At 37.7% G+C, this 27046-nt stretch overlaps 2 protein-coding genes across 3 annotated transcripts in view; both read left to right on the top strand.

Annotated features, from left to right (window-relative positions):
* The first annotated feature begins 1456 nt into the window (after nucleotides 1-1456).
* Nucleotides 1457-26695, top strand: LOC131193675 (uncharacterized). 2 transcript variants are annotated; one of them, XM_058174143.1, is made up of 17 exons: nucleotides 1457-1566; nucleotides 4507-4579; nucleotides 4855-4965; nucleotides 5253-5352; nucleotides 7374-7568; nucleotides 8590-8746; nucleotides 12083-12231; nucleotides 13930-14082; nucleotides 14714-14815; nucleotides 15974-16129; nucleotides 17067-17182; nucleotides 19303-19432; nucleotides 19556-19759; nucleotides 21834-22026; nucleotides 23527-23651; nucleotides 25658-25858; nucleotides 26275-26695. In XM_058174143.1, exons 4-17 carry the CDS (start codon nucleotides 5287-5289, stop codon nucleotides 26398-26400), a joined length of 2073 nt encoding a protein of 690 aa, XP_058030126.1. In that variant the 5' UTR covers nucleotides 1457-1566; nucleotides 4507-4579; nucleotides 4855-4965; nucleotides 5253-5286; the 3' UTR covers nucleotides 26401-26695. The 2 variants fall into 2 exon arrangements, with proteins under 2 accessions (XP_058030126.1, XP_058030117.1); XM_058174134.1 differs by having other exon boundaries at nucleotides 5239-5352.
* A 109-nt stretch (nucleotides 26696-26804) lies between these two features.
* Nucleotides 26805-27046, top strand: part of LOC131193663 (coiled-coil domain-containing protein 162-like) — a 48874-nt gene continuing 48632 nt past the window's right edge. Inside the window, exon 1 of the mRNA XM_058174113.1 lies at nucleotides 26805-26910. The gene's annotated coding sequence lies outside the window, so the exon portion shown is untranslated. The remainder of the gene's footprint in view (nucleotides 26911-27046) is intronic.

Below are 27046 nucleotides of genomic sequence, written 5' to 3'. Positions count from 1 at the left end.
TAACTGCTAAAAGAAATGTGTAGGCCTGTCAAAGGTTCTAATGGTTTGGGTAACTAGGCCAGGAATAAGTATATTTCTTTTCTTTCAAAGTTCTTTTGTGCTATAATGTTATAGCACTTTCTAATGCTATAAAATCTGCTGATGTGGATCCAATATTAATGAGGCCAAATGTGGCTGTACTGAGAATGATCAGGAATCTAGTTCATATATCATAATTGGTTGCATTTGGTTTGGTCTTACCATAATGTGTGAAATTGTAATTTATAAGCCATATTTTATGGATTATAATTTGCACAATCTTGCTAAATTATGCCTTATTCAGTGAGCTGTTGTAAAACCAATAATAATGATGTGTGGACCCAGTTAGTATATGACATGAAAATACCTTATCTGTATTTCTGTAAACACTATATGATGGGTATATTTGCTCACTGAATAGGTGCTCTTAATGGATATTGTTGTTTGTCTTGTCTTGTTTTTCATTCTGTAAATTTTTGGGAGGGATGCAGCCTAGAAATTTAACAAATAAATGAATAAATATCTTATACTGATGGAGGTAATAATTAGCTTTCAGCTTGGTCAGAATAAACTAGAGTGATGTTTTAGTAGTTAGTACTATCAACCAATAACAATTTCTGGATATTGGAGTGTACATGCTTTCAATAAGTGAACCAGAAAAAGACTATAAAGAATAATTTACAGATCATCTTCCCCTTCTTATTATATTGGTGATATAAAAGAAACTTGAATCACAGCTAGAAGGTATGCAGAACTTGCTTTCAGGTTTAGACATAGCTAATCCAGATTATTTTATGAGCTATGGTGGTGCAGTGGTTAGAGTGCAGTACTACAGGCTATTTCTGTTGCCTGCTGGCTGCCTGCAATTTGGCAGTTCAAATCTCACCAGACTCAAGGTTGACTCAGCCTTCCATCCTTCCGAGGTGGGTAAAATGAGGACCCAGATTGTTGGGGGCGATATGCTGACTCTGTAAACTGCTTAGAAAGGGCTGTAGAGCACTGTGAAGCGGTATATAAGTTTAAGTGCTATTGCTATCTTTTGGTCCTTCAAAATACCAACACAGTTTCAAGTAACGGTGCAACAGATAGCATGCACTTGCAGCTTGAAATTGTTCTGTTGCAATTAACAATGCATATAAAAGCAATGTCATTAAACTGTTTAAGTAACTGGGCTTTTTATTTTTGTGGTGCTGTTTTAATATATAAACTGGGCAGTTAGGATAAACAGGTAAGTTACATTTCTACTGGTTCTTTTATCCTCAAATAAGAAGTGAAACAAATATCCATCATACATTATAACTTATTTATTTGGTTTCTGTGCATTATATTTATGCACTTCTAAAATGCTTTGTTATGAAACTGCATTGTTGAAAATTGAACATAATTTTATCTACACTTTCTCTTTATGTTACAAGACCAAATGGATGAAATGTATAAGATCTCTTCAACTGAGAGAGTCCAACAGGTAGAGAAAGAATTAGCTGCGCAGCTGGCTGAACTGAAGAGAGAAATTGAAGGAAATGGGATCTTACAGGGAACTCCACATTGGTAAAAACATCATTCCTTATTTAGGACCATAGCTGTTTTGTAAAGGGCCAAATACCTTTGCTCCAATGCAGCTCCTTCCCATTCTTGGGCAAGGTTGCTCAAAGATCTTCCCGTAAAATTATTGTGAGGAATGTATTGGGCATCTGTGGAATAAAGTCAGTTTGCTCTAAGTTAGACTTTAGCCTTGTAACAGGTCTTCAGGGCTCAGTCTTGTTCAGTTATCTGGGAGGAAGTTGACCCTATTGATGAAGTGAACAGGATTCTCATGACTGTTAGCTTGTCACATGTCCTCATTAAGCCATCAGTAGACCCAATGATGCTGGACAATTTTTTTTAAGGGGAGGTAATAGAAAAGGTGGTTGTGCATAGCAGTTCCAGAGAACTCTGGTGAAAATGGATTATTTGGATCCCTTTCATTCAGGATTCAGGTCTGGGAATGGGACCATAAAGCATTTATGGTGCTTTTAGAAGACTTAAATAAGAACAGGTTGGAGGCAATATATCCATCCTTGTTCTTGACAGCTGTTATGATCTGTCATAATGTCCTTGAGCAGGTTCCTCAAACTTGGCAGCTTAGCAGCTGGCTGGGGAATATTGGGAGTTCAACTCCACAAGTCTTAAAGCTGCCAGGTTTGAAGACCTCTGTCCTTGAGGGACAGGAGGAAGAAGAAGAGCTGCAGCCTACTTAGGTGATGGTCAGATAAGAGGTAGCTGAGCCCACAGAAGGAATGGGAACCTTGAAAATGTCCCAGAAGTGACTCACCTTGGCTTGTTGGGCTGTAAAGAAAAGGGAGAGAAATGTCTTTTCATATTTTCAAGATTCTGTTATCCTAACCTTACAACAAAAGGTAATGTTAAGATTCATAGTTGGCCCTTTCTGTCTGGACTACCTTGAAGGGTTGAAATCTCACCCCCTCCCCAGCAACATCAACTGGGACCAGCCCTGAAGGAAAGAAGAAAAAGCACCAATGACTGTCAATACTACCTTTAAGGGTTTTTTTTAAACATTTGTTTTTAATTATTATGGTGCCCATATAAGTAGAACCAAATAAAAAAATCACATTATAAATATAGGCTTAATTTCAGAAAGAACAGCTGAACAATGATATATGCCAGTCTATCGTATATTTCTCTGCAGCATATTTGATTTTAATAATTCCAGCACATCTTATGTAACCTTAAAGCAATATTCTTTAGGCTGTCCAACCCAATGTTTATCTACTTATAAAACAATATGTGAGGAGTGAATTACTGTTGTGATATCAGTGACTCACACACTGAACTCCAATTCATTAGATTACAGCAACTTGTTTACGGTGTTGCCTTTAGAGATAACTCAGAAATTCCTGGCATCAAACACAGTAGTGAGATTACTAACAGGGCAAAGTTGCTGCATTAGTTGATTCACAGGACGTCAAACAAAGATGGAAGGAGTATACTGTAGTTCAGTTAAGGTGTCAGTATGCATATTATCTTAGTTATTCTCTATTTAGAAGAGCTTCTACAATAGAAAGTTAAATTAGATCAGCACATCTGGTTGTTTCCAAATTTGGAGCTTACCAAATTGATGGAATGGTTATAGGAATATGGAAAGCAACAGAAGAAGAATCAGTAAAGGTTCTATGCAAATTATACTAGCAAATCTGAAGAATGACATACCGACCAACAGACTGTATAACAATACTAAAGAAAGGAGGCGTAAAAATGTTTGCAAACTATTATACCACGTCCTTAAGTTCACACATTAGCAAGAAAATGCTTAGGAACATCCAAAACAGAGCAGATGGAGATTCTTAGGTCATGGTTGCCTCAAAGGTGCTTTTTCAAGAAGCAACTGGACTTTCTGATTTTTCTTTGAAAACGTTTCACTTTTCATCAGCTGAAGAAGCTTCTTGGATGAGAGGTAAAACGTCTTCAAAGAAAAACCAGAAAGTCCAGTTGCCTCTTGAAAAAGCACCTTTGGGACATTTACCCCACAGTGTAATGCTTTGCCAACCTTTTTTCATTTCATTTTCACAATTCATGGAGGTATTTGCTACTGTGTGACCCCCTTTAGAGAATGTCATGGCATCAGTTTAAAATTAGGGCCTTAACTTGCTCATCTCTGATTTTGACTGCATTCTAGTGAAAGTGATGTTCTGTTCAAAATTGCAGTTGTACAGCTGTTGACTTTCTCAAACAATCAATTTCCCACATCAGTTGCATGTTTGTTTAAATAGTATTCTAATATTTGTTCTACTTGTGATTAATAAAATGAATTAATCTGTATCCCAAGCCCCTCCACTAAGTGGGAATGATGAGGTCTGACAAAGCTGAATTGGCCGTTTAATTTCAGCAGAAAAATTCCACTAGCTGGAAATAAGAATATATTTAACAAAATAAAGGTAAAGCTTCCCCTCGCACATATACTCGTTTCCGACTCTAGGGGGCGGTGTTCATCTCCATTTCAAAGCCAAAGAGCCAGCCCAGCGGTGTCCGAAAACGTCTCTGTGGTCATGTGCCTGGCATGACTAAACACCAAAGGCGCACAGAACGCTGTTACCTTCCCATCAAAGGTGTCCCTATTTTTCTACTTGCATTTTTTACGTGCTTTTGAACTGCTAGGTTGGCAGAAGCTGCCACAAGTAATGGGAACTCATCCCTTTACATGGCACTAGGGATTTGAACCACTGAACTGCCGACCTTTCGATCGACAAGCTTAGCATCTTAGCCACTGAGAACCGCATCCCCTCTTAACAAGAATAGGTGGGAATAAATATTGACTTGAAAGTTTCAGTCTGTGGATATTGGTGAGTCAAGCTGTATGAAATCCTTGAGTTTCCATGTGATTATTGTTAAATTTATTCCATATATGTTGCAGCTGTTAAATCATTTCATATATGTTTTACTGCTAATTCTGCTTCGGTTTACACTACAATAATATTTCATCATGTTTCATAGTTCTGTGTCTCTTCCAAAAGACATTGATTATTTCAGAAAAGAAAGGGAGTGGACACTGAAAAAATGTTTACAGGTAAGTAATAAATGCATCACTGTAAAAAATATATTACAACACAGACAGTCCCAAAGTTATATCTCTATGCCTTTTGTCTGTTGTTAAACCTATTCAAACTGGAGAAGCTTATTTCTGATCTTTAGTAATTATTTTATTGAATAAAAAAACTGTCATTAGAATGTTCTGATCGTTACTAAACAGCAGAATTTTCAAAGTTCCCACAATACTATAAACATATCTACTGTATATTCAATACCGCTGAATAATTTTACACCGTTGTTGATTTTTCTCAGGTTGCAGAGGCAAAGCCTCTTGTAATTCAAACTGATGTCCTGAAGAGGGAGCTAGATAGCTGTCTAAAAAGAGAATATACACCGGAAAGTTTACCCTTGTTGTTGTATCAGGTAATGTTTGCTTTTTTCACGTTGAAGATTTTTTTTTCCAGTCTAAATTTTCCGCCAAAAAAACCCTGGTATATTATGGCTTCTCAGTTTCCAAATTCCTCAAAGTTGTGCCTCTAATTGCCCATATTTTGTATTGGAATTTTTTAGTTTGAGGTGGACAATGAGCCAATGTGTATACAAATGATATTCCAAGGAAGTTATTTATGATGTATAGTTTTTCAGAAGTAAAACTGTAATTTTAATCTGTAAAAAATCTCTTATTTTTTTACAAAGTTTTTTATCGACAGGATCCCACAGTTAGTCCAAAGCAAATACTTACATATGCTAAGATGGAAAAGATTTTGTCAGCACAGTAGTGTTATTGAACAACTGTACCCTTTTTACCAGGTATGAATTCTCAAAGTTTGCACAGTTGTTAAATATAATGTAAAATGTTTATTTTCAAATTTAAATATGATTTAATGTTTGTTAAGTGTGGGGCAAAGCTATAGAATTTTCCTTTCTGTAAATTCAATTTAATTTGAGAAAAATAGTATTTTCCTACATAATAACTTAAAAACCTGCTCCTCTAAAATCACTGACTTCTTATTAATGCCTATTTCTATATGTGGGAACTTATAGGGAAGTATTAGAGTCTACCAACAAAAATAATTTCTATAGAATTATCTATACAATGTATAGAATAGAATCTATTGACCATAGAATGTATAGAATATCTATAGGATAGATAGTAACTATAGAAATTGTAATATGTGTATTTGTTCCATGTATAGATCGGCTCTAAAACTAGGAGTCCAGTGGATCAATAATGTGATATTAACCATTTTGTTAGTTATGCCAGCCAATAGGAAGAATTGTTGAAGCTTCAGATGGTGCCAAAGAGATGAATTTAGTTTTAGAAATCATTGATCCCCAACAGTGTTATGTTTCTAGTTCTCAGCGAACACTTTTAAAAAGTAGGGGGGGGAAAAAAACCTTTATCGCAATAGGCAAGCTTTTTGACTCTCTGAAGGTGATGGGTGATTTAAAAACGTGCAAACAAACAAACAACTTCCCAGAATTTTGGAAGGATATCTGTGGGTCTTCAAGGCATTCCTGAAAATAAAAATAATGCTAGACTGGCACTTTGCTTTTATTTTTTTTTAATGGCTCCTGCTAACATTTTGTAAACTTCATTTTCCATTTTTTTAAACTGAAGGGATTTTGTAAAAAAAAAAAAAAAAGCCTTGTAGAAAAGGAAGCCTTTTCCCCAGTTATACAAACCCCAAGAGTCCCACCCCCCTGACCCCTTTGATGGTCACATGGTCCCACGTTCTCCCAGTTCATTCGAATATCTTCTCGCCACTCTTCCTGCAGATGTGAACACCATCCGACCTTGACCGTCTGAAGAATGTTACCATACCCCTCAGCCCCCCTTCTTCCCCTCAGGGGAAAAATGTGGCAGCATCTGGAAACCTAAAGTCTAATATGGTTTCCAGGCCTGACAGGCGTCCCCCCTTGGAAAAGAATCCGGAAATTCAGTTTTGGAATTTCACTCATCGTGTGCCAGTTTCCTCATGCTAACTCTTAAAGTAAAGGACTCTTAAAGACAATGGCTTCTGAGTTTTCTTTATGCAGAAGAGGTTTTTCTGGAACCTTGACACTAGGATAATTTTTACTATTTACTATTTAGTTACTACAAACTAAGTTATTTATTAAATAAGCACAGCGGAATTTTTATGATTTACTTCTTCAAAGGAAAAAACGATTTTGTAGAATCATAGAATCATGGAATAGGAAGAGAGAGACCACAAGGATTATCTAATCTACATCTCTGTAAAGTTCAAGAAAACAAGTTAAATCACCCTTGGAGGCTAGATATACTGACAACCTTATACAGAGTTACCATAAATAACTGTAAATACTCTAAGAAAATAAGAGACAGATTATAATCTTCCTTCTTTGTCTGGATACCATACTACTAGGGAAAAATAGTAAGAAAGATATATGGCCATATAAATAGGTGATAAATAAATAAACCTCGGTGCAATAATTCTTAAAATTGTTCATTTGTGGATAAACTTAGTTTCTGGCAACCATATTTTATAGTACATTCATGTATCTGCAAAAAGTAACACAGAAATTGTGCTACTTCTGACCAAATCAACTTATTTTGCAAAACCCCCAAGATACTGTTGGAGTGCACTCAAGTGGCTGACGGTATCATATTGTCTGATACTGGTGCTTGATGTTCTAGGTCAGGAGTCTGCAAACTTGGCTCTTTTAAGTCTTGTGGACTTCAACTCCCAGAGTTCCTCAGCCAGGAAGTCTTAAAAGAGCCAAGTTTGCAGACCCCTGTTCTAGGTAGTACATTAATTCATTTTCCTGGGACAAGAAAGCCGCTTCCATCTTTTTTCCTCTCTTTGTAGAAACAAGTGGCTCAAATTATGCAGGAGTATAATGATGCCATTCAAAGGGCTGCGAGACTCTCCAGTGTACGAGAGAGCTTTCTGACTGGAAAAGAAATTCCTATAAACCTGGTGACCCAGGAAGATTTGATGATCTACACACAATGGCTGATATGTCATTTGCATTCACTTAAAACCATCCATGCCTATCTCCAGGTAAAATAATGGCTTATCATGAAAGAGGCCATGAGGCGTTATGGGGAAGTTGAGACCCATTTCACAATTAATATTCATGCATTTCTGCTAAAGGCAGCAGGACACTTACAGAGGTTGTGTTAACAACATTCTGCCAATAGTATTACAATATTAATGTAAAATGACAGCACAAAGTCTGGATCCCTTTGCAAATCTCCTCCCGAAATCTAGCCCTTTGAGCATTAATTGGATTCCTTGAGAAGCAGCTCTTTTTTTCAGATGCAAGGCCCCAGAACCAGCCATCAAGAGTTCAATATTTATTCTATAATTAGATAGCAGTAGATAAAGAACTAAAGATTTATAAACGTTTCTACTCAGGTTGCACTCTTATATGGACATTTTTCAAAGGAGTAGCCTGAAGAAGTCAAACCATTGTAGGCTAAAGCATTTACTGTGGTATAAATTTGATTGAGCATGAAAATGTGCACCATAAATTGATTGGACCTCAAGGAAATATGAGATTATCTTTCTCCTAATAGATAGGGAGTCTAGGGCTCTCCAGACACTGCTGAACTGCAGTTCCTAATATCTTACAATAAGAATGAATTTAATAACTATAGATGTGAAGTGAAGTCAGGGTCCATTCTTATTGTTTTACTTGGGCTAGTATATAAAACATGAAACATCCTTTCTGTAGGAAACTGGAGTTTATAACAATATCTCTTTTATTAATAGCAAGATGCAGCCTACATTTTCTGAGATAACAGTCTCATAGAGGTGTTTGTGTCTCCAACCAATATAAAAAAGAAGAAATAACCTTAGTTGAACAGCATATTTCAAAATGTCCTAGGCAGGATTCCCTAAATTGTATTTCTTTACAAAGGCTGGGAATCTCAGTCCATTTCCCATAAAACAACAGTTTCTATCATTCTTTGGGGAGAAGTATAAAAATAGTTGATATTAATTAACTATTAATTAAATGTGTACTACCTTCTGCTTTAAAGACATATAATGAATGTAAAACATGTCCTCAAATCTATAGGTACTCCAATACTTGCCTATCTCTCATAGGACAGAGGTAACCATTGGCAGACATCCATTTCAAGGTGATGGACATAAAGCCAAAGCTTCTGGAAAAATGAATTTTTTGTCTCCCAGGATGCAGGTCTCTGTCCACCCTAGCACTTTAACCATGGAGGGTAAGGAATAATTATATCTGTATAATTGGAAAGCCACAGTCTTGAAGGGCTCTGGGGACTATAAAAATTAACTGAAAGACTGAACATGGGTCTCTTGGTGGTTCCTATACAAACTAATTGTTTTGGCCCAACAGCCATGCCGTAGGGGTCTAGCTGCTAAACAAAGCTAGATGTCTTCCTGAATTTTCTAGAGAGAACATGTTTTCCAGTCTTTCCATGTTTCTCAAAATTAGAGCAGAAGGACTGGAAAAATACTGATTCGAGGTAAGGTAAGGTAAGGTAAGGTAAGGTAAGGTAAGGTAAGGTAAGGTAAGATGATAATAAGACAAGAGCAGACAAGACAAAGCAAGGCAAGGCAAGGCAAGGTAAGGCAAGACAAGAGATAAGAAGATAAGATTTTGTTACTTTCTCTTGAGAAGGTATATATTTACCCAAATACATACATAACACACATACAGTATAAACATGCTATATACATACATGTAAATATATACTATTTATATTTAGCATTTCCTCAGGATATAGTATTTTCTGGGTACTCAAAGCAGTGTTGGTGGACCTTTACCTCCTATAACAAACTCTGATGGTAAGACTAGGCTAAGAGAGAGAATGACTAAACCCAAATTATCCAGGGAACTCTGCTTTTGAGGAGAACTTTGAACCTGGATCTCTCCAGTCCCATTCTAATAGGTTTACTTACTACTACTTTATGTTGTTGTCCTCAACTTACCACCAATTGCTTAGCTATCATTTCAAGTTTGAAGTTATGACAGATTCCCCAAAAAAATGCCTATGACCTGCCTGCACAATCCCACAATCATGTGACAACATTTCGGGTATATTTACAGATGTTTGTAAGCATCCAATGGTCACAGGGCCAAAGTTTTCAATGTTTTTGCTGAAAATCAGTGTTTACTTTCAATCTTTGGTAAAAGCACTCCCTAGTAGACAGTAAGTTTGCTTAATGATTGCTGCAGAAAAGGTTATAAAATCAGGTTGCTTATGTGGCTGTCTCATTTTACTACCTTCACGACTTATGATCGTAATGAGCAGCCTCCTGTATGGTTGTAAATCAAGGTCTGCCAGTATGATTATACCAACATCGCATTTACTTCTTAGATTGAATTAACAAAGATGAACAAATATGTGCACATTCTACCGTTAGACTGAATCCAAGGTCATTTCAGGATTCTGGCCATATGATTCTGTACTCAGTTCATATCTGACTATAATTTCAAAGGCAAATAGGCTTTTATGGAGCCAAAAAGATAATTTAAATGATTTGTTTCTTTGCTGTTTACTTCCAGTAACAAGTTATCCCAATCCATTTATTTCGAAGATATTAAATAAAGTCTACAACTTCATCTGCTATACAGTATAGATTTAAATTGGATAGATTAAATGAGAAGATGATTAAATAAAACATTAAAAGCAAAGATTGAGTGAAGTGTAGGGTAGGAACACAGATGGCCTTATTCATGCCAAGCCATCAAACCAAAAATTAGATTACCTACAGTTCTACAAATTCTGGTGAACCTGATTGAACTTTAGCAAGTTGTTGCACAGTAATTAAAATACTTGTCTCAATAAACTTATAAGCAAAGGACATCTGTGCAGGGAACATAATTATATTTGAGGTTTGAAATATACCTTGAAAATGTGTCTCAGTAGAAGCTACATTAGGCTCACATTTGAAAGTAGAAGTTAGTGTTCTGGCCATAAACAGTTTTTCCCTATAGCACTGTCTCTTGTTTTGGGGTCCAGATTAAAATGATGTTTTTTGCTCACTTATTTTGGTCTTGAATTGTACAGGTGGCCCTTGACTCACAACAGTTCGTTTAATAATTCTTCAAAGTTACAATGGCACGGAAAAAAATGGCTGTTTTTCACACTTATGGCTGTTGCAACATCCCCATGGTCACATGATCAAAATTCGGATGCTTGGCAACTGGCATATATCAATAATGGTTGCAGTGTCCCGAGGTCATGTGATCACCTTTTGTGAGTCAATGGGGAAGCCTTAATGAGGAAGACTTAACAACCATGTTACTAACTTAACAGCTGCAGTGATTCACTTAACAACTGTGGCAAGAAAGTTCATAAAATGGGGTAAAACTCACTTAACAACTGTCTCACTTAGCAACAGAAATTGTGGGCTCAATTGTCATAAGTCGAGGACTACCTTTACTTATTTTCCTTTTTTTTCTTTTCTGATTTTTATTGGTTTAAATCCTCCAGGGGTCACAGATTGTGAGAGGAGCAGTTTACAAATCCTTTAAACAAGCAAGCGAGCAAATTGCCCAAGAAATACTCAGTCTGGGAGACTACTCCCTTCTCCCTGATGTATGTGCTCAAGAATAGAGAATTTTCTCCACCACAAACAAGAGGGGCAGCTGCTGGGGTCGAGGCCTTTTGGCCAATATCACCCCACTTTAGGACTGCTCTCCCCAAAATGCTTGCCTGGCCCATCTCTGTGTTCTTTTCAGCACAAGATGAGGGCTGACCCCAGAACTCCAATCACTGCCATTTTAAACCTGGCCTGTTTTGAGATACTGTTTTATTTGCCTATTCGTTTGTTCAACTTAGAACCGACTCTAATAGTGTACAGTTAAACAGTTAAAACCAGTACAAACCCTAACAGGGAAATGAACAGGGAAAGGACATTATGTAACAGGGAGAAACATACAGCCAGCCCAAACAAGAAATGCTCATCACAATAGCCCACTGCCATTGTTTATTTTAAGATTTTATACACCTGGGTGGTTTTTATGTCAGCTAACTGAAAATCTGGCAACCTAACCAGGGGTGGGTTCTACTTACCTTTACTACCGGTTCGCATCGTGCCCTTGCGCATGCACTCGCTACACTCGCGTGCGCGGGTGCTCTTCTGATCATGCGCAGATCACTTGATGACATTCGGGTCAGTGGGTGGAGCTTCCCACTGGTTTTACTACCGGTTCTATAGAACTGGTCCAAACCGGGGGCAATCCATCACTGAACCTAACTGTACTCTATGCCTTTTTAAAGTTCCCACTAGACTGAAAAGACAAACAATGTTGAGACGGTGTTTCAACATCCAAAATGAGCAGCAAAAATTTAGGCCAGGGGTCTGCAAACTTGGCTCTTTTAAGACTTGTGGACTTCAACTCCCAGAGTTCCTCAGCCAGCTGGCTGAGGAACTCTGGGAGTTGAAGTCCACAAGTCTTAAAAGAGCCAAGTTTGCAGACCCCTGGTTTAGGCCACCTATAGTATGAGATTTGGAGGGCAGGGGTTGTCTCGAGAGTCACGAGGATCTAACATTTCTCATATTCTTCCATTAATTTTGCTTTCTTAAAGAAACCATTGCAAAGAGTGCACTTCCCCAACACACCGCAGAAATGGACGAACTGAAACCACAGCTCAGACTTCTGCTTTCTCAACTGGATATTAATTATGATGTAGAGAATGTGAGACATTCTGCAAATGAGATGGAACTTTTTTCCATGGTAATAAAAATCCTGGTTTTTTATTTCTTGCATACTGAGAAAATGCAGTTATGTTTTTAGTTTTTAGTCTGGTGTGTAACTTTAAAAAATTCTGCGTTAGCGTAAATTAGTTCCCATTATCTAACTATTTAATGCACTTATCAGACAGCTCTATTTGCAATTCTGCAGACACAAAGTAAAAAGTAAAATTCCCTATAGGCTGCAGTCAATTTTGGTGAGTTAATCGATACTTCTATGCTGTTTTTCTTGGCACAAATATGAAAGTGGTTTATCACTGTTTTCTTCTGAAATCAGTCCCATTGGCTACCAGGCACAATGATGCCCAAATGACAAAACATGCATTGCAATGTCACGATTCAAACCCTACCATCTATGTACTCGCATGTTGTCTTGTGATGCAAACAAAAAGGCGCAAAGTTTGCACTGTAACTTTGTGATACTTGTTCCACTGCTGCAGAAACTTCTGTCTAGAATATTTCTCACTTTCCTGGTTTATAAATTTTCGAATTCTAACTCATCCAAATACTGTATTAATCAGGCCCAGTCCACTTAGATTCTGAATGAGACAAGATCAGTCAGGGGTTGCTATCTTCTGAGACATACCCTGTTTTTAAAGAAAGCATAATTTGCTGACGTGCCACACAATTTGAACATTTTTCTTAATAGAATTTATCTGGGCTGAAATATTTTTGGAACAGAATTCCTCTCTCCATATGTGTACATTGCAATGCCAGTGCATATATATGTGTTTAAATATTTGTCTGAAAATCAACTACAAAATTATATAATTCAAAGGGTTTTAAAATGTTATATAGGAAGTGAAAGTTTGAATCCAACCTATTGAAAGTATTTTGTACAACAGAATAAAACGTATTGGGAGATATCTACCACCTCTAACATAGCCAGGCGGCAAGTAGATTTTTATAGCATATTAACAAACTTCATATAATCATATAAACAATTATGTATGTTGTACAATGCAGGTCTGGATTTTTTTCTGAAAGCCTATAGTTAAAAAACAACAATCCAAACCAGTAGTGAAATGTAAAATTTGTTACTACAGGTTCTGTGGGTGTGGCTTGGTGGTGGGGGTAATGTGACTGAGTGGGCGTGGCCAACTTTTTATTTTTTATTTTTAAAAACATTTTTTCTACAACCTCTTCAGCCAAAGAGGTTGTAGAAAAAATGCTTTTAAAAGGCTCTAATGATGCCAGCTGAGCCGAACAATCATCAGAGGCTTTTTTTTTTACTTTTAAAAGCATTTTTTCGGTTGAAGAAAAAATGCTTTTAAAAGTAAAAAAAATACAACTCTGATGATCGTGCAGCTCAGCTGGGCATGGGGAGGGCAGGGATTTTTACTACCAGTTCTCCAAACCACCCGCCACCATTGCTACCGGATCGAGTGATCCGGTCCGAACCGGGAGCATTTCACCCCTGATCCAAGCTATTATTTATTTTAACTTCAGCAAAGAATATAATAATCCTATCAATCTTCCCTTCCCTTCCCTTCCATTATGTTAGGTAAAATTAAATTTGGTTTAAAGTAAACAAGACTTCAGTGAACTCAACCTTTTCCTTGATTATAATATTTCTGTATTGAGTAAGTGAATTCTGTCCTAGCATTGATGTAACATTAATTCAGAGTAAAGCAATATTATTTTTCTAGCTTAATCAGCATGATCTCCCCAACATCCTCAGGTCAAACATAAATTTAGGAACATTTTCAATAAACAACAAACAATGAGAACATTTCCTGTTTATGATGCTGGAACCCCTGGATCAGAAAAATTGGGCATAATGAACTCCAACGTTACTTTGAAAAAGAGAGCAAATTGGACCTCTTTTATAAAGGTAAAAACTAAATTTCAACTTCAAGCTATGCAAGCAGCTATCTGAACTTCTGAATTTTCAAATTCTCGATAGCTAACTGCCATATAATCATCCTGAGTGAAACCAAAATTAAATATATTTATATTTAGGAAGACAGATTATGTGTCTTGTGTGTATAGCTGTACGTGGAAAACCATACAAGAGCATTACCTTATATATTATACTTCTATATACTAAACTTAGAAGATGCTTCACATATAAGAGATTAGGGTTGCTCTTTGAAGAGGGAGATATATTGTGGACTGAGCAGATGCAGTTTTCTTTCACAGCATTGACTGCTCAGTAGTCTGGAGGGCCTGTACAGAGGTTTTGTTACCAAATTAATATCACCAGTGCACAGATAATGTTACTTAGTTTGATAAGGAAACCTTTGCAAGGAAACTACCAAGTTCAGAGAGCACTTAGGGCCCCATAGCTCAACCCTGAGGTACAAATATTCTATCAATATTATACTGATAATATACTGATAATATACTGATATTCTATCAGTATTCTTTTTCACACATACATAATTGTTAATTCTCACCAACTACTAAATTAGTAAAATAAATTTTCTGTATTTTACTTTGAATATCTACATCTTGTCTGACAGATTAAGCCTCGACAAGATCCATGGCAACAAAAACAATTGATAAAACTTAAACAGTGGGAAAGGGTAGATGAACAGCTACAGATTCAATCAAAATTGTTACAGGTAAACAAATTTTTTAAAAAAAATTTACAGTTGGGTGTGTAACATCTTAGAATATTAATGACATTCTCAAATTCATTGTAATATGCATAGTAATATTACATGATACTTTCACTTCAAACAATTTCAGAAGTTTTGGGGTGTTAAGATAATATGTAAAATCACTCATGGGGGGGGGAATCTTATTTATTCTACAAAACCATGGAACTTCCTTTCCACATTTTCTAGCAGATTTCCCATAATATAGTTGTCCTGGATTTTCACACTATTTTGACATTCCTATTACCTTACTTTTGACTTACAACCAATCTATTAGTTAAATCTAACTCCCACCAATTCTGATAGTTGATCACTGATGTTTAGCACAGATTCCAATAAACATACAGGATACTGGAGCCTACTTTTTTGGAACTGTTTCCTGTGGAGTCCAACTCTCTGTTCAATGATCTTATCAGTATTCATTTTCTTATGCAGCTCTCAAAACAGGACACAGTATTATTAATACATGAAGCTGCTGAACAGTGAGTGCCTTTTAATTTAGTTCTAAAAGGCTCTGCACGCAATCAGAGAAGAAACATATCAGTTTTCCTACCTGAGATAACTTGCTCAGATGAGAGAAAGTGGGGGAGGTAGAATGGAAGGGGTTGCAAAAAGAAAAAGAGAAGAGAGTGGTAGAAAAAGAATAAAAAGAAAAATCTCCCACAGTTTCTGTCCTGGTGATATATTCTCCATGTAATATCTAACACATCATTCCCAACTCCCAGGAAAAAGCTGCCTTATTTCTGCCCCAAGCAAATATGTGGAAGCGATTACATATTCAATGAATGTTGTGAATGTTAATAGTGCATGATGGTAATATATTATTACATATAAAAATCTAATAATAATTGATCGCATATAAATACTATAAATGTAACATTATATATTTGCAGTTTCCATACTGTAGTTTTTATGAATATCATTCTTTCCTTTTCCTAACTAGGAATATTTCACTTGCAAACATGTTTCCTGCTAGGAGAGCTGGAAAACTTTGAACAAAATGCTTCGCAGCAGTCACTGTTAGAAAGCAACCAACCAAACTGACACTAGCCTCAAGATCTTTGTTCTTTGGCTTGTACAGTTTGTTTTCCTAAATTAAAGCATGTGGTTGTGTCAAACTAGGCTTCCAATCTGGAGTATGTGATGGAGGCTCTCCAGGAGCAAGCGGTAGCCATGCTCGAACCACCACCAATGACATCTGCCTTTATGACTTCTTTCCGTTCAAAACATTACAGTCAGATCTGGGAAAAGCTTTATCGTAACCCAGAACTCTATCAGGTAATAACAGAGACTCTGTCTGACAGTTCTTTCTAGGCAGCAAATGAAACAAATGCATTTTGGCAAAAAATCGTGAAAAATTCAACACAAAAATAGTTTGTCGCGAAAGCGACTGCCTGCGAAGGCTCCTGGATTGAAAGGCTGAAAGGCGGAAGCGGAAGCAGTATGCTCTGTCCCATAGTTGGGTAGACCAGATTGCCCTGATAGACCGGCCTCACCAGAAAAAACACTTATTTTGGCAAAAGCTTTATATAATCTGAAGAGAAACCAGAGAATGGGATTTTTTACAGAGACTTTGTCCTTGTGGATCCAGAGAGATCAAAACTCTTGACCATGTCCCTTTTATGATGCCCTATGATATCTGATTTCCCCAATCATTTCTAAATGCAGGGGCCATAGAGATACATTTTGTGCTTATTATTTTTTAAGGGATGCTAACCCTACACTCCCATATCAGGTAGCCAGTTCATTTAATGACTGTTCAAAAATACAATGGCACTGAAAAAATGAGTTATGATCATTTTCCACACTTATGACCATTGCAGCATCCCCATGGTCACGCGATTAAAATTCAGATGCTTGGCAACTGACATATATTTATGATGGTTGCCGTGTCCCAGGGTCACGTTATACAACTGTGCAAAAATTTTAATTAGATATGCTGCTTTCTTGTCTTGTTACTTTTCCCCTTCCCCATTAGCTAAGGGATGTATTGAACTATTTCCCTTTCCCCCTTTTTATTGTACAGGCTGGTCAAAGACCACAATCAAGATATCTGATTTGCATTTTGGTTGTTTTCACTTTCCTAAGTCATGTTATGTAAATATAAGATTGAAGGAAATGATTTACAGGTCCATATGTTTCATAATTTCTTATTTATGTAACATTGAAAAATAAAGGTGCATGTATCCATTTGACCGTAACATTTAATCTGCAGGGGCAACAAACGAATGACAATAATAACAATCATATTGTGGCAATTGATGGAAAAAGCATGGAAAATATCAACTTTAGAGAAGGTTCTGCTTTTTCAGGAAAGAGGAAACATGGAAGGTAAAAGCGATTGCTTGTTTTGTTTGTGTTGAGATCATGCACACACATGCAAATATACACAAAGACAGATTTTGTATGCATAATATAGAATATCTAGCAAGAAACAGTGATTAATATGTACATAGTGCATCACTTAGTAATCTGGAAGTTTTGTGATTTTCATTTCCCCATTTCTATAATGAATAAATAATAGAGCTGCTCAAGAGTTCTAAAACAATGTGGGAAAAGTGTCTGGAAGTGCATTGGGGCATGAACATAGCACTTTTATGCTGCAATTTAAAACAGCTGCCAGTTTACTTATCATTGCACAATTGCTCTCTGAAGCTACTACCTGATATTAAGAAAACACATGGCTGATACCACCTGAGCTATCCAACAATCTGTCTGATTCCTCTTTCTTTTATTTAACACCTGACCCTGTATTGACAAGCTGATAATCTAACTACAGTCTTCAATAAATATGTCTCTTTCACATGTTCCTGGTACACTTTTCTGACTTTTCTGCATTGCTCCTAGAAGTGAACTTGCCGTAGGCAGTGAAGTTCCCCCACCAAATTTCATACTGTAGATAATAATGGGATACTGATATAAGAGATTATTTGTGTCTCAGGACAGGACTGCGGGATCCATGATGCTCTCTGAGCTTGGTGGTTTTCTTATAGACATTTCATTACCAAACTAGGTAACATCATCAGTGCCAGTGCTAATGGGGTTCCAATTCTTCCCTTGGGGGATGCTTCAAGCTAAACTTCTACCTACTTTTCTTCCCCGATTATCCCATGATAAGATGTATGAGTACAGAATTTAGGTAGATTTGTCCACTTTGAAAATGCTCTTTTCCTTTGATCATCCAGAGATTCCATTTTTGTTTCTGATAAAAATGCATATACTGTTCTATTTTCTCACTAACTCATTCATTCTTGAATTTCTTTGTTCATCCAAGTCTACAATTAGTTCTTCAGCAATATTAAAGTCCAGGTTCTTGTCAGGCAGGAAGAGAAAAGTATGATTAAAGATATGATGTAGGAAAGAATGGGACAGAGATACAGATAGTCCTTGATTTACGACTGTTTGGTTAATTGGACTCAAAAAATTCATGTACGACCCATCAAAGTTATGTCTACCACATATTCACTCACTCACTCTCACACACACATATACACACCGCAGTCATGTGATCACATTTATGGTGCTTGGCAACCAATCGCCATTTATGACTAGTTGCAGGATCCCATGGTCACATCTTGCAACTTTTTGGCCATTTTCTAGCAAAAAAACCTATTGGATAAGCAGGATTTGAACTTACAATCATATGATTCATTTAATGACCATGGTGACCCATTAAAAATATTTGTAAAAACAGTTGTAAAATTGAATCCGATCCAGAGGTGGGTTTCAGCAGGGTCTGACCAGTTCTGGAGAACCAGTAGCGGAAATTTTGAGTAATTCAGAGAACCGGTAGTAAAAATTCTGACTGGCCCTGCCCCCATCTATTCTCTGCCACCCAAGTCCCAGCTGATCGGGAGGAAATGGGTATTTTGAGTAACCTTCCCCTGGAGTGGGGTGGGAATGGAGATTTTATAGTATCCTTCCCCTACTACACCCACCGAGCCACGCCCACCAATCCATGCCATGCCCATCAAGCCACACCACAGAACTGATAGTAAAAAAATTTGAAATCCACCACTGATCCGATCATGTGGTGATCCAACTTACAATTGTAATCATTTATGACCAAAATTCCAAATTCAATTGGGGTTGTAAATTGAGGATTATCAGTATGTTAGAACAAACATTTCATATTGCAAGCTATAAATATTATAAAAGCTGAAGGTGCGATTTCTTCTACTCCTTGGCATTTTCAGATATAGCAAGCTTTCCACAAGCATAAATGATAATGGCATTTATTTTATATGGTTTTTCATAAGTTCTCCTTATCTTAATCTGATTGCATCAGAATCCATCCATTCTAATTATTGTTCTGGTACAGAGGCATCTATATAAGTGAATTCCTTCTAGGAAGGAAATATAAAAGAGATTATTTAATTTAGATATAACAGAAAATCTGTCTGAGCTACAGTAATGTGATTTAATTTCTCTTTCCTGGAAAAAAAAAATAGCGAATTGACTGTCTCAGAGCTGCTAGGTTTAGATGAAGACCTGGAAGCACCCAGCAAAGACCTTTCCACAAGAAAAGGTGGATACTTGTCTGTCCTTTATTTACGCCACTTGAGAATCAGAGAATTACAGGTAATAAAATCTTTAAAAAAACAGAAACAGAGCTGTATTAAATGCTGAGGCTGTGTATTTTTGCCAGTTGGTATTGTTATCATCATACTCATCATTGTTTAATCCCAATGTCATTGATACCAGAGAATTTGCTTGGGAATCCTCAACTATTTCCGATCCATTGAAAGAACTCTGACCATCAGCACCTCAGGTCTCGCCTCGCGTAGCGGACATCTGATTTCCAGTGCAGAAGATGCCAGCTGGGTGAACGCAGCCAAAGGAGGCACTGGCGCCTTTGGGGGTCTCAGCTCACACTCTTACATGCATTACACTCCAGCTGACTATAAGGTGAGCCTTTGGTTACATTAGAATAGAGTTCTCCAACCTTTCTGGAAAGCGGTGGTATTCAGCTGGTTCTATCCAGTTCGGGCAAATCGGTAGTGGTGGCTGTGGGAGGCTCCGCCCACCTGCCCGGATGTCATCACATCCCGTTTTGACGCTCTGCGCATGCACAGAAGGTTCTGTGCATGCATGGAAGGTTCTGTGCATGCACATGCTCACATTTGCGAACCGGTAGCGAAGGTAAGTGAATACCACCCATTTCCAGCTTTATGGACTGACAGCAGGGAGGGGGAGAGCGGATGGGTACACTTGCATGTGCTGCTCCATTTGCACAAGCGTCGGGCATGTATGCCTGCTGCTGGCACAAATGGAATGGCTTAGGTGCTACTCATGCAAGTGGGGATGGGTACATGCACTCACCCACCATTTCTGTGGCCCAGTTCCAAATGGCTCAAGGTCCAGTAGTGGGTTACAGTCCAGAGTTTTGGGAACCCTGTATTAGAGAATATTTTCATAGTGATAGATCTTTAAAAATAAAACATTAAACCAAGTATATTGTCTTTAGGAAAATTCCCAGTACATTTGCAAGAGGAAATGGACTGAAATCTAGTCATAACAATGTTTGGCCAAAGTAATAAAGTCTAAACCTGAAGTCCAAGATCATCTAAATTATTTATTTTTGACCCAGACCTTAACTTCTTATCTATCAGAATGCAAGTTTCAAAATAGAAACAGTAAACCAGTGCACGAAGGAAGAAAAAAACACCTTCCAGTTCTCTGAATATTAGTCATGCAAATCCAAGTTTATATGAGGAAGGTTTACTAATGGGCTTAATTCTGTAAACTTAAGTATTCTAATCAGCCAAGTATCAAATACAGGTAATTCTTGTTTTACAACCTCAACTGGGACTGGAACATCTGTTGCTAAGTGATGTGGTCCTTAAGTGAGTTGCAGTTCATTTTATCTCCTTCTTTGCCATGGTTGTTAAGCAAATTACTAAGATCATTAAGCGAATCACATGGCCACTAAGTGAAACCTGCTTCCCCCAGTGATGTTTCTTGTGGGAACCCCTTGTGACTGTTGTAAATGGTGATTATGTGATCCTAGGATGTTGCGAGTGTTGTAAATGCACATCAGTTGCCACCCAAATTTTGATCACATGAGCATAGAGATACTGCAACAGTTGTCATTGGGAGAACTGGTCATAAGACATGTTGTTACTTTGAAAGGTCATTAAACAAATGGTCATAAGACAAGGATTGTATGCTAAACTACGTTCACACATCCCACTAATCCGTAATCATGATTTCTTGAACAAGACTTAGTGGCTTGATTCATACATGGTGCTAAAACAAAAATCTTGGTTTACAAACCAAACTAGCATACATTGCATTAAGCTCAGTTTGAACAAACCACATCCTAAAGGAGGGGGACTTCAGCTCTTGCTAGGAAGGCAAAGGAAAAAACTAATCAGAGCTTCAAAAGTATTTCAGTATGTACCTGAGTGAATGGATATCAGTTTATCCTTTCTACAACCTGGATAAATGGATAAGGAATAAGAGAAGTGGTAAAATCCTCCAAGGTCCGCTACTGGTTCTCTGTGTACTCACATGCATGTGCACGCCAAATGCATGCTTTGCGCGCATGTGCACCGCAGGTGCTACTGCATAGCACTGAAAAAGTAGGCTTAAGAAGTTAAGTAGAACAGCGAGGGGAACGGCTGTGCCGCATGATTTAGATTTGCTAGAAAGTAGGATTTCCTGCTTTCTAGCGAAAATAAATTGCGCAGCACAGCTGATCATCAGAAATACAGGTTCATCCAAACTGGTAGCATTTTTTTACTACCGGTTTGCCTGAATCGGTAGCTTTTATTACTACCGATTCGCCCGAACCGGTCCGAACCAGTAGCATTTCACCCCTGAATGAGAGGTTCCTTAAATTTAAAGGGTAATGGATTATGGATCAGAGGAGATCCCTGTGGGAAAGAAATGGCTAAAAACCTCTGAAGTGCACAGCTATTTGGAAGTAGATTTATTGGTCAGCTGTCATGTTTTCTTTTCACCATCTATGACTCCACAGGTCCACAGTGTGCAGTTCATGGAGTTTGCTGAGGTGGAGAACCATGATGATTTTTACACTGTTGAAGAGGCATACATTCATACCCAGGATCAGAGAGGGGCTTTTGTAATGTATGATGTGGCCCTCCAAGACCTGAAAAAGACAGAAACGCATCTTTTGCTTGTGGCAAGCCAGTACATTGAGGTGGGAAATGGTAAGGCCTTTATTCAAACTTGGCCCTGAAATATCTCTGATATTACCAATGATTGAGGGATAGAAACTCTCACAAAAAGCAGCCATTCCCAAAACCAAAATTACTTAGTAACCTAATAATGGAACCAAAGATAGTTGTTTCAAAGTAATTGTTGGAGAAAAGAATAGAATAGAATAGAATAGAATAGAATAGAATAGAATAGAATAGAATTTTTATTGGGCAAGTGTGATTGGACACATAAGGAATTTGCCTTGGTGCATACGCTCTCAGTGTACATAAAAGAAAAGATATGTTCATCAAGAATCATAAGATACAACACTTAATGATAGGCATAGGCTACAAATATGCAATTAGGAAACAATATCAATATCAATATAAATCATAAGGATACAAGCAACAGAGTTATAGTCATACAGTCATAAGTGGAAGGAGATGGATGGTGGGAACGATGAGAAAATTAATAGCAGTGCAGATTTAGTAAATAGTTTGTCAGTGTTGGGGGAATTACTTGTTTAGTAGAGTGATGGTGTTTGGAAAAATACTGTTCTTATGTCTAGTTGTTCTGGTGTGCAGTGCTCTATAGCAGCGGTCACCAACTGGTGGTCCATGGACCACTGGTGGTCCATGAAAATTTTTTGGTGGTCCACAGAAAAATTATTTGCATTTTTTATATTGCACTAAATCAGGGGTCCTCAAACCATGGACTCTTTCTCATGGTGGCTGCTTAGCTCCAACAACTACTATCTGTTGGAGCCCTAAGGAGCCCGAGAAGGCAAGCAAGGAGTGGCTGGGAAGGGAGGGGCGAGAAGAGGCTGGTAAGACACCCTTTGATATGAATGGCATCATTGGCGATGCCCACCCAGTCACATGACCACTTAGCCACGCCCACCCAGTTAGTCATTAGGCAGATCATATTAGTGGTCTGCGGGATTGAAAATTATGAATTTAGTGGTCCCTGAGGTCCAAAAAGTTGGTGACCACTGCATCGTTTTGAAGGTAGGATTTGAAACGGTTTATGTTCAGGATGTGAGGGGTCTGTAAATATTTTCGTAGCCCTCTTTTTGACTCGTGCAGTATACAGGTCCTCAATGGAAGGCAGGTTGGTAGCAATTGTTTTTTTTTTTGCAGTTCTAATTATCCTCTGAAGTCTGTGTCTGTCTTGTTGGGTTGCAGAACCAAACCAGACAGTTATAGAGATGTAGATGACAGACTCAATAATTCCTCTGTTGAACTGAATCAGCTCCAGAGGCACTAATTGTTTGAAACTTTAATCTTACTGGTTATTCGGGGTCACCATTTATTTGTAATGCATCTGTAATTATAGTAAGCGTAGCTATATGGATAATTTTCAGTTCAGCTCTGTGAAGCAGGAAAACCTTGATAATGGAGGAAATTTACGGCTTATGTTTTATTTGGCCATCATTAACTGCAAGTGTTTGTGACTGTTTGAATGTGTTATTGCTGGGTTAAAGTCTTTTGTGTTATCCTTTTCTTTCTGAGGCCAAAAAGCAGGGCCTGATTCCTCTAGCAACAGCTGCTCAAGGCGGGCACAATCAGTGGATCGATCGGCAGTCTTGCTTGACCTTTGGACCTGTGAAGCAGATTTCTTAAAAAATAAGTGGCAGGTATACATACTCATGCTTCATTGGTCTTCTAAGAAATCAAGGACAAACCCCACCCCCCCATAGAACAAGGGTGTCCAAATTTGGCAACTTTGAGATTTGTGGACTTCAACTCCCAGAATTCCTCAGCCAGCTGAAAAATGATCTTGACAGAGATATGCAAGATTGGTGGCCAGGATGGAGGTGAGGGCAAAACACATTTAAAGTTATAACAGACAGATAATATTTGGAAGTGACTCAGATAGATACCTCCCTAATTAACTGATCCCTAATTAACTGAACTATGAGACGGAGGAGGAGGTACAGCACAATCAGATTTGGGAGATTCTGCTATCATAGCTGATCTCAATTTAGCCTTGCTGCGGAGTTGATTTCTTAATTTAGCCTTCCTAGTGGAAGCCTGACAGATTCCCTGCAGGCAACTGATTGTGCACTGGGCATCATTCATATTTGCAAATAGGTTTATTTAATAAATTGATTGATAGGGCTGCCCGTTTCAGTTATGTGACTCTGGGTAGCTCCCAACATTAAATCTTATGTTCTGTTTACATCTAGAAACGGTGGCCCTTATTTCAGCTTGTGTCTTTTTTATGTTTAACCTGATGAGGTGCATTCATGTGTCCCTTCAACTATATCATACAAGAAAAAAAAGGAAGGGAATAGTAGATGTTTTCCTTCTCCCCTAAATTACAAAATTATACAGTATTTATGTAATCTCGTTCCTACTCGGTCTAGCCTACCAAATGTTGCTGCCTGAAGCAAAGGTGTACAGGCAGTCCTCAACTTAAGACCCCAATTGAGCCCCAACTTTCTGTTACTAAGTGAGACATTTGTTAAGAGAGCTTTGATCCCATTTTATGACCTTTCTTACCCCAGTTAAGTGAATCACTGCAATTGTTAAGTTAGTAACTCTGTTGTTAAGTGAATCTGGTTACTCCATTGACTTGCTTGTTAGGTCATAAAAGGGGATCCCCTGACCTTGGGACACTGTAACAATCATAAATATGAATCAGTTGCCAAGCATCCAAATTTTGATCTTGCGATCATGGGGATGCTACAATGGCTGTAAGCAGTGGTGGGATTCAGCCAGTTCTCACCACTTCGGGAGAACCGGTTTTTAACTTTCTGAGCAGTCTGGTGAACTGGTTATTGGAAGAAATCATTAAGGCAGAGAACCGGTTGTTATATTATTTGAATCCCATCACTGGCTGTAAATGAGAAAAATGGTCATAAGTCACATTTTCAATGTCGCTGTAACTTTGAATGGTCACTAAATGAATTGTTGTAAATCGAGGCCAACCTTCATAGATGACCACCAAAACTCCATTCTTGATACAAAAGATGCCTGGGATTTATTTTTTGCTTGTCCCTGGTGAAATTATACCCTCTCCCATCGCTATTGTGAGCAACAGTCTGGCTTACAGGGTACAAGGGAGGCTGGATGATATAAAACAAGGCCTATTTGAGAGCCAAGGTGGCGCAGTGGTTAGAGTGCAGTACTGCAGGCTACTTCAGCTGACTGCTAGCTGCAGTTCAGCAGTTCAAATCTCACCAGCTCAAGGTTGACTTGGCCTTCCATCCTTCCACGATGGGTAAAATGAGGAGCCAGACTGTTGGGGGCAACAGGCTGATTCTGTAAATCGCTTAGAGAGGGCTGTAAAAGCACTATGAAGTGGTATAGAAGTCTAAGTGCTATTGCTATTGCTATTTATTTATTTTCTTAGCACCTGCAGTTTGCCTCAGTCCACCAATATTTCTGATTTAAATGAGCTACCTGGATTATTGTTCTGAACATATTTATTTTGATTTTTGAAAAAACTAGTGTGATACAGCAAGACACTAGATATATAATAGGTGGAGCGGAGAATCTCATTGAGAAATTTACATGTGGCACACACAGAAGTATTTGCTGAAAGATTTATGTTATTAGCGGATGAAAGCAAAAACAACTAAAACAAAATGAAGGAAAAATAAACATTTCTTGCTTATTGTTTTGAAATATATTTCAGCTTCTTGATAGTTACTTTGAAGTATACCAACATGCTTTAGATTCAGAAGAAAGATTTGCATTGGCCCAAGTAATAACTAATATCATGTACAGACGTCCTCGATTTGATTTCCACCTTGGGTATTTTGTGAACACTTACAGAGATGAATGCACTTGTCTAAAGCTTCACCTCTGCTTGGTGAGAGACATTATGAACCGACAGGTAAGTGGACAGTAGAAGGTAAGTTGGCAGTAGACAGGTAAGATGTAAGATGCAGTAGAATTTTGCAGTAGAGTAGCCAGGATCTAATTCTTTATCTTTTCCATTAAATGCATGACATTCAATTTTTAGCATTTGACCTAGTAATGTGCCAGGCCATGCTGACTGCTAGTATTCAATTACAGATGTTAGCATCTGTTTACTGTTTATGTGGTGTTCCTGCAAAGCATTGAAAATGGGGATAGGGACGAGAAACAGATGGAAGCCGGTGAATCTAGCAAATTCAGTTTATTTGTCACTTTAATTGCTTGTATCAGGCTTCCTCTAACACTGAGGTCATGATATAATTTTTTTTAAAAACCAGAAATTGCTATATTTTATGTAACAAGATCTTTTTTATTTTGATTTTTTCCCCCCAGATAGAGAATCAGCGTAAATATAATTATAAAATTTGGCGTGGTGGTCCTAAAGGTTGTATCTCTGAATTTGGCTTTCCCCCACATATAGTTACAAAACAATTAATTGCTCTCAGTAACAGCCCGTGAGTATCATTTGTCTCTCTAATATGGCACATAGGTTTATAATGGAGCTCATGTTTGGTATTGTTGTTTAATAAGAAACTCACACAAGCAAATTCCATTGTTTATTCCCCTGGGTTCAAGCAATTCTCATTTAAACGAATCAACCAGCCAAGCCATATGACAAAATAGCTTTCCTTATGCTGTTCTTCCAAAAGCAAATGGTCATTTCTCAGACCTAGTAATAATAAGGCATTAATTCTGTGTTAATTAATTCAGCATGCATATATGTACCTGGGGTCATTTCTAAATTAATAATAGACATGCAAACAATTAGGATGTATAAGATTTCATTATCTCTTAAAACATTTGTTTAAATGTTTTAGACATATTTATTTTGATTTTTTCCCCCCAGATAGAGAATCAGCGTAAATATAATTATAAAATTTGGCGTGGTGGTCCTAAAGGTTGTATCTCTGAATTTGGCTTTCCCCCACATATAGTTACAAAACAATTAATTGCTCTCAGTAACAGCCCGTGAGTATCATTTGTCTCTCTAATATGGCACATAGGTTTATAATGGAGCTCATGTTTGGTATTGTTGTTTAATAAGAAACTCACACAAGCAAATTCCATTGTTTATTCCCCTGGGTTCAAGCAATTCTCATTTAAA

The sequence above is a fragment of the Ahaetulla prasina genome, chromosome 1 (assembly GCF_028640845.1).
Source record: "Ahaetulla prasina isolate Xishuangbanna chromosome 1, ASM2864084v1, whole genome shotgun sequence".
Lineage (NCBI taxonomy): Eukaryota > Metazoa > Chordata > Lepidosauria > Squamata > Colubridae > Ahaetulla > Ahaetulla prasina.
The sequence above is the reverse complement of the archived record's forward strand: the minus strand, read 5'-3'. Positions and strand labels throughout refer to the sequence as shown.

Coding starts and splice junctions, on each gene's coding strand:
- LOC131193675 (XM_058174143.1), top strand. CDS start 5,287: ATGCTAAGATGGAAAAGATTTTGTCAGCACAGTAGTGTTATTGAACAA. Junction 19,760..21,833: donor ACACTCCAGCTGACTATAAG/GTGAGCCTTTGG, acceptor ATGACTCCACAG/GTCCACAGTGTGCAGTTCAT. Junction 25,859..26,274: donor GAGACATTATGAACCGACAG/GTAAGTGGACAG, acceptor TTTTCCCCCCAG/ATAGAGAATCAGCGTAAATA.